Here is a 7,664-nt window from a genome sequence, read left to right as displayed (position 1 = left end):
CGTTTTCGGATGCGGGAACATATCAATACAGAACGGTAAAAATACATTTCATCATCACAGAACCAATCACAACCAATAAAAGGTACTTCCTTATTAATCAGCAGTGGTGTAAAGATCTCAAAGTAGGATTTTTTTTTTTATTTTAGCCTGTGTTAGTTTATACTCATACTCAGCTGCTTTTATCCAACTATAGGTGAGTCTATAGGTGATACTTTACAGATTTTTACATTACAGATACGTACAGCGTTTCAATGTTATAACAGTTTTTAATACAAAGCTGCAGTTTAAGAGTACTGATAAGCAAAGAATTCATTCTACATGATGGAAATTATTATCTATTTTATTTTATTTTATTTTATTTTATTTTATTTTATTTTATTTTATTTTATTTTATTTTATTTTAAGAGCTAATGCATCATCCACCCCCCTTGTGGAAGTCTCGGGGAAGTTCCACAGTTCACCGGGCTCTAGGCTCGCCAAGCAGGTTGTCATGGCAACTGTACAGCATGCGCTTACAAAAACAAGCGCTTGACCGTTCACCCACAGCTCTTTCGACATTCGACATCCCCGGCGCCATCTTCTTCTTCTTTTTCAAGCCTTTAGATAAGCACTCGTTTAAATAGGAGGGAAGCTGAGGAGTAGGGGGAGGATGAGCGGAGCCAAATCCCGCGGCGACCTGCCTGTTGCTGAAAATGTCACCAGCGGCGGGCACGGCACTGCGGCTCCTCCGCGGGACCGCAAGCCAGGCGGAGGAGTTCTGAAGAGGCTCAAGTCCCGAAGGAGCCAGCAGGTGGACGGCAGGGCCGTCACGGAGGAAGACCTCCGGGCACGGACTGGACACATGACCCCGGAGGACGTGCTGGGACTGCGAGTAGCTACTCGAGGTTTGAGCCTCTGTCTTTGAAACAGCAGATTAAATTTTGACATAAATCTAGAGCAAGCGATACCCTAATAACATGCTGTTCGAGATGGAGAGGAGAAATACATACCTGACAACACAAACAACTGTCACGGCAGTAGCCAGTCTTTCTATTTTTAAGCATCTTAATGGGCACTTGAATTGTAATAAATAGCAGACGTTTTCTATTGTCACAGTTGGCTAGTGCCAAAGATCATATTAGGACTTTAAACTCCTAACAAATGTCCGACAAACAAAACAAAGCACTGCTGTGTACACAGTGGGGCTGATCTGGGTGGTCTTAGGTAAGGTCTTCGTTAAATTAAAAAAATACAGCTGAGTAGATTATGATATGTGCTATGGCCTACATGTATAGCTGTCGAGAGCACATGATCTAAGAAAGAGAATTAAAATCGTGGAAGCCAAATAACAAGCTTTGTGTGATAATGTCTTTGTTTATGACAACTAAATTGTAAAAGCACGATCAATGCTTATATTGATCTACCCTTTAATATAAGAACACAGAGTGTGGCTGTGCATTTTGATCCCTGATAGACCTGCACTGAGGCAAAAGCTCCACAGTTCGACTCATTTTATGGTTGTATGCCATAAAATAAACAGTGTATGTGTATATATTCAAAGTTGCATGTGCAAATGTGGACGCAAAGCTGTGTAATCAGAGTCTGAGCATTGTCTGTAACACATTTTGCAAAAATACAAAAGCAGCCTGCTTTTATATTTTAAGAGCGATAGCTCGGGAATGATTCCGGGGGGAATAACTCCTTTGGTCTCTCTCATTATTTACAGGGTACCTCTGTAAACCCGAGGACAATATTTACAACATCGAATTTGTCCGCTTCAAGATCAGAGACCTGGAGACAGACACGGTCCTGTTTGAGATTGCCAAACCCCCACATACAGGTAGTGTGTATTAGCTCACTGCTTGTGTTTTATTTATGTGGTAATGTAGATGCAGATTAGCTCCATAGTAGTGTTTTTTGTTACTGTTGCTGTTATTGTTTATTTGCCTAAGAAGCAACAAAAAAAAAAAGAAAAAAAGAGGGAAATCCCTGGTTCAAGCCCAGGAAGAGACACCTGGAACTGAGGGGAAACACAAATCAGGAAAGGTTCTGTGGAGGTCACCCCTTGTGAATAAGGAAGCAATCAAAAGTAGCTTCTGTAATGCAGGTGCAGATGACAGTCATAAGTAGCTGCCTCCAAAGGGCTTGACCCTCCTGACAAGGGTTCCTAAATGGTTTTAAATAAGCTGGGTTTGGAAACATCTGTCACCTGTTATTTTGATTAAAAATAGTCTTCAGTATGGATCATAGAAAACGTCTCTGCCTAATCTTGTTGGTATCAGATGATGATGAGGAGAACAGAGAGTCAGACGCTAGCACAGGCCGGTTTGTACGCTACCAGTTCACCCCAGCATTCCTGCAGCTGCGGACCGTGGGAGCCACGTGAGTGACTCACGCATAATCTACGCACACCTCACCTGCTCCGTACGCAAACAGTGAAAACAATTACAGCATTATCTTCTATCAGCTACACGCCCATGCCTACTATCCATGTGACTGTAATAAGCTTCTAATTTTCGAATTATATAAGAACGCAAAACCTGCAGTTGTTAACACCCTGATCTCCTTTCTTCCCTCTTTCTTTCTTACTTCATTCACTCAGGGTGGAATTCACGGTTGGGAACCGGCCTCTAAGCAACTTTCGCATGATCGAAAGGCACTACTTCCGTGATCACCTGCTGAAGAGCTTTGATTTTGACTTTGGCTTCTGCATCCCGAACAGCCGTAATACCTGTGAGCATATCTATGAGTTCCCTCAGCTGTCTGAGAGCCTGGGTGAGTCACCTTTTTAAAACTTATAACCATAACAAGAGCATACAAATGCCGAAACCTTCCCACGTGGAGATTTTAACAGCAAACTGTGGAAAAGTGATAGCGTTTTATCAAATGTTGATTGTCTAGAAGAAGACTAACTTTTGGTATTTTGTACCATGCACATACCAAAGGAATACATCAGCATTTCCTATTCTTGACATTTGCTTCAATGGATTTTTAAATCCTTATTTGTCATGCATCTAAGCACAACAGTAAACATTTGGTTACATTTTAGCAGGACTTTTGCTGGCGACGTCATCACTGATACACATATCAGCAGCTAGCCAAAAGGTTTTTGCAGTTTTATTAAGCCTGACCTATTTCTGCTCTTACATAGGTACAACCCCAATTCCAAAAGAGTTGTCACACTGTCAAATGTAAATAAAAACAGAATGCTTGAATGATTTGCAAATCTCCTATACCAATATTTTATTCACAGGAGAACATAGAAAGCATATCAAATATTTACAATCAAAAAAATATAATTTTAAGAAAAAAAATGAGATCCTTTTAAATTTAATGGCAGCAGCACATCTCTAAAATGTGTTACACGATCATTTATGGACTGCTGGTTTTAACAACAGTCCATAAATGATCTCTGGGAACCAGCTGCTGGACCTAAATGTTATCCTATTCGTATCTAATATAAGAATATAGTTATTGAGCAGTACCAAATAACTAAATTATAATTAGAAACGTTTTGTGATTTTAATTTTATGATGAATTAAAAATTTCAGTTGGTGAGAAGTCTTCGACAATGAAGCCATGCTGTTGTAATAGACACAGTACACAGTTTAGCATTGTCTTGCTGAGATATCCAAGGGTTTCACTGAAAAAGACGTCGTCTGGACGGGGGGGATACGTTGCACTAAAACCTGTATATACCTTTTAGCTTTGAAGGTGTCTTTTTCCAAATGTGCAAGCTGCTAATTCAGTAGGCATTAATGCACCCCCATCCCGTCAGAGATGCAGGGTTTGGAACTGATAACAATTCAGATGTTCCCTCTTCAGCATTTCTCAATCATGTGCACATTATAGCTTTTTCTTCACTTGATAGCACTTTAACCTGAATTTGTGGATAGCACAGTGAACTGTGTTCACAGACAGTGATTTCTAGAAGTATTCCTGAGTCCATGATTTCCAGGATAGAATCATGCCTGTTTTTAATGCAGTGCTGCCTGAAGGCTTGAAGGCCATTGTCCACTGCGCACAGAGATTTCTCCAGATTCTCTGAATCTTGATGATATTACCTACTGTAGATGATGATATATTTAAAGTCTTCACATCTTTACATTGAGCAAAATTATTCTGAAACTGTTCAGTGTTCAATTGTTCACTGTTTTTCTGTAGATTGGTGAACAATTGACAATCTTTACTTTTGAGACACTCATGTAGTCATGCAGGCCATGGTAATCTAAGGAGCTCGGAAGGAAAAGCGACCGGACGTCTTTAGGTTTCTTGAAGACAGCTCCCATTAGGGCTTAAATACCTGGGACTCTCCACCATTTGGTCTTAGAACTGAAGAAGCTTTTCGGATGAGAGGTGTAAGGTCTTCAGGGAAGTTAAACAAGTCCAGATGCTTTTCTTTCCAACCTCTGCCTCTCTTTTTATGCCTAGTCTTGTTGCTGACCTGCTGCCACTTTAGCAGGTCAGTTAGAAAATTTTTTTTTTAGTACCACTTCCTTTCCCAGGCTTTTGTTTGCCCCCATCCCAGCATGTTTTTTAGATAGACTCTTAAATAAATTTTACAGAGTGTTGTGTTTTTGGAAATGCGGCTCTAATTGTATCCAGAACATCACACAAATTCTCTGTATGAGACATTATGCCATTTTCTTCAACACTTGGCCATGGTTTAGGTTTTTAATCCTGCCTTAATACTATAATACTAACCATAAATGCCATATGTACTTTGAAACTGTTTTTGGCTGCTGTGATAGTTGCTACTCTTCACTCTGGCCAGGAAGAAATCCTTCTTGAAGCAACAACACACAAAACAAACTTTAGCCAAAGCTAATATGAAGCTTCAGTAACGAGCTAGCTAAACATAGTCGAAATCCAGACAGTCTGTGTCGGTTTCTTGCCAAAGTTTTGTCTGGTAATCTACACTCGACTATCACAGAGGGATCAGATGAAGCAAAACACAAAGAACTTAAAAAAAAAAGCAAAAAAAAAACTTTGAAAGATGTAATTTTTATTGCTTTTCCAGTACGTTAGCATACATGACAGTGTATAATACACACAGCATTACTGTTTTAATAAACAGTTATATTTACTTGGGTATCTGTATGCATACACTATACCTTGTGATGTTGCTGAGTCTTTTCTCAAGGAGCAATAGTTACTGAAGGTTTTTTTTTGTTTTGTTTTTATTTTTAAGTTTTACTTACATGGATATTTAAAACGTTTTCACTGACATGCATTTATCATCTGTTTTGCAGTCCATCAGATGGTGGAGTGTCCTTATGAGACTCGGTCAGACAGCTTCTACTTTGTCGAGAACAGACTGGTCATGCACAACAAGGCAGATTATGCTTACAACGGAGGACAGTGATGTCTGCCTGCTTGCGTGTAACCACACACACAAACACACGAACATGCTCATACACGTCCATCTGCTCACTTTTATTGATATATACATAGGCACACGTGCATGTTGCTGAACATACATACGGCTCATACCTGGCCCGAGAGCTGCTGCAGACACGGTTCAGTTGCCTCCAGTGTTTGTAAAGATGAATTACCATTCGTTGCAATCACTTTCAGGAGGTGTTTTGCATTAGTGTGAGACAGAGGTTACATTTATAGGCTTTTGAAAATAGAGAAATCTTTAAAATCCGAGAGAGTTTGCAATTTGCAGCCGTGTATAACACGTGGCTCAGATTGATCAGATGGACATTAGTCTTCTCTTTACAGTTTTAGAAGTATCCTAACAGCCATTGAGTGAACACACACACACACACATTTGCATACACACGCATGCACACTCAATCCCCGAGTGACACACATAGTGTTTACACAGGGTTTGTCAGAAGCAGCTGTTCTCAGAGCTACCGCCTCCACAATCCACTCCAGACAATGTCGGGGGAGAAACAGAGGAGCCATCCACAAAAACACTCCTGTCAAACGCACATGGTCACTCCTGCAGCCCCCTCCCTATCTCCCTCTCCGCCCACACAAACTGACACGTCAATAGTAGTACTGTATAAGACTCTGAATTCAACCAAAGGTTTCTGACATTATCACTGTTTTTTATTTATTTATTTATTTTTTATTTTACAGTTCTGTGACGGCTCGTTAAGAAAGGACATGTCAAGTAGAAATTTCCCCCTGGTATCTTCAAAGAGCAGCAGAAGTGTCCCAAATATGTTCTGGTTTCCTTATTTCAAAGTGGAGCTGTTATGTTTGTCCTTATTTTCTGTCATTTACCGTTACGCTAACAGATGCTGATTTATAACAAGGTCTCAGATAACAAGGTCAGCATATGTACAAGTTATCACCACAAGCTCTTGGCTCTGTATGATGCCACAGAGCTGTGATATCCTTAAGATGGTCATCTCTCACTGTGAGCACACCGGCAGCACCCACCTGCTATTCAAACCTTGTCTTTGCAAGAGACAACAATCAAATGTAGATTGTTTTAACAGGGGTAGGGAGCTTAAAATGGCTTTTTTTAGATAGAGGACGTCCCACTGTAAGGTAATTGTGGATTATTAGAAAATGTGAATCACACAGCACTACTCTTAATCTGGAAATGAGCAAATTACGTCCCTTTTTCTTGGTGACAGCAGTCAATAAAAATGAAGATTTCTTTTTGAACATTTAGATTTGATTATCTGTACTTCCAATTCCTTATCACAAACGTCTTAAAAGCTTGATTATATCTGATATTTGAGTTTGTCTTTATCCTAACTGGACAGCATACTATCTCATGGTAATTTGTAAACTTTGGTGTTCGGGGTTTAAGGTGGTGTTTGTAAAGTATATACATATATATAAATATACATAATTTGTAAAAAGTGAAATGATTAAATAAATGTACATTTTCAGGTAGAAAATGTGTGAAGCTTGTTTCATTTGTCAGAATGGGAAAAGTTAAGTTTGAAATGAGAATATCCCAAACATGGCCACTAGGAGGAGTTGTACCATAATACATTTAGTGCCACCGGTGCCAGTTTAGTTGTTTTATGCTTTAAGTTTGTTTTTGTTTTTTATTGTTGTTGTTTTTTTTTTTTAAAATCATTGTGATGGGACAAGTTTGCATTCATTTCTTGTGTTTGGTTAGGGCTTCAAATGAGGCCATGATCTGAACTCCTTATATTCATGCATGACTGATTTATACACGAGACATGAAACTGATTACGTCATGTTAACTTCCTACCACTATTTTACCAAAAGTTACATAAAATAGGGCAGGACTTCATGCAGTACATTTCAAAAATGAGTCCACTTTGATCATCCCATTTTGGACTCTTGTGATTTTAATCAGATCGTTGTTTGTCTTGTATCTGGGTTCATCTCTCTCAGTTTCCATCTGTTTCCAGTTCCTAGACTGCAAGTCTCATGGTGTTTTCTCTTTCCACACCTATGCAGTTTTCATTGCCTCCCTCTCACGCTGTGTTTTTTTCCTTTTTCCTTTTTTCTTTTCTTTCCCTCTCTCTCACCTGGTAACCAGACCTCTGGACTGGAGTGTTGAGTTTCCACTTTCCCAGAGAAGAGGACAATCTGAGCCACACAAAGACCTATAATGGACCCCCTCTGCTCTCTCCTCCCTTTGCTCTGGCACTGCACAGCTGCACACACACATGCACACAGAAGCACACACTGCATAAGTAACAATACATGCACCCACCATTTTTTTAAATCTTTTTTTT

General features: G+C 39.6%; 1 protein-coding gene across 2 annotated transcripts; it reads left to right on the top strand.

The window, feature by feature from the left end:
- The first annotated feature begins 412 nt into the window (after window positions 1–412).
- LOC146669473 (protein unc-119 homolog B-like) lies at window positions 413–6,834 on the top strand. 2 transcript variants are annotated; one of them, XM_085406087.1, is made up of 6 exons: window positions 413–884; window positions 1,706–1,819; window positions 2,262–2,361; window positions 2,582–2,754; window positions 5,232–5,361; window positions 6,073–6,834. In XM_085406087.1, exons 1-5 carry the CDS (start codon window positions 650–652, stop codon window positions 5,342–5,344), a joined length of 735 nt encoding a protein of 244 aa, XP_085262213.1. In that variant the 5' UTR covers window positions 413–649; the 3' UTR covers window positions 5,345–5,361; window positions 6,073–6,834. The 2 variants fall into 2 exon arrangements, with proteins under 2 accessions (XP_085262213.1, XP_085262212.1); XM_085406086.1 differs by having other exon boundaries at window positions 414–884; window positions 5,232–6,834.
- The last annotated feature ends 830 nt before the right edge of the window (window positions 6,835–7,664 follow it).

The sequence above is a fragment of the Rhamphochromis longiceps genome, linkage group LG5 (assembly GCF_057381845.1).
Source record: "Rhamphochromis longiceps isolate RC_006_pf linkage group LG5, R_longiceps_female_GT1.1, whole genome shotgun sequence".
Classification (NCBI taxonomy): domain Eukaryota; kingdom Metazoa; phylum Chordata; class Actinopteri; order Cichliformes; family Cichlidae; genus Rhamphochromis; species Rhamphochromis longiceps.
Note: the sequence above shows the minus strand (reverse complement) of the source record. Positions and strands in the feature narration are given on the sequence as shown.

Bases quoted from the DNA above. Each gene is read 5' to 3' on its own strand.
- LOC146669473 (XM_085406087.1), top strand. From the start codon at position 650: ATGAGCGGAGCCAAATCCCGCGGCGACCTGCCTGTTGCTGAAAATGTC. The intron at 885-1,705 runs GTTTGAGCCTCT...CATTATTTACAG, and splicing joins ACTGCGAGTAGCTACTCGAG to GGTACCTCTGTAAACCCGAG. The intron at 1,820-2,261 runs GTAGTGTGTATT...TGTTGGTATCAG, and splicing joins TGCCAAACCCCCACATACAG to ATGATGATGAGGAGAACAGA.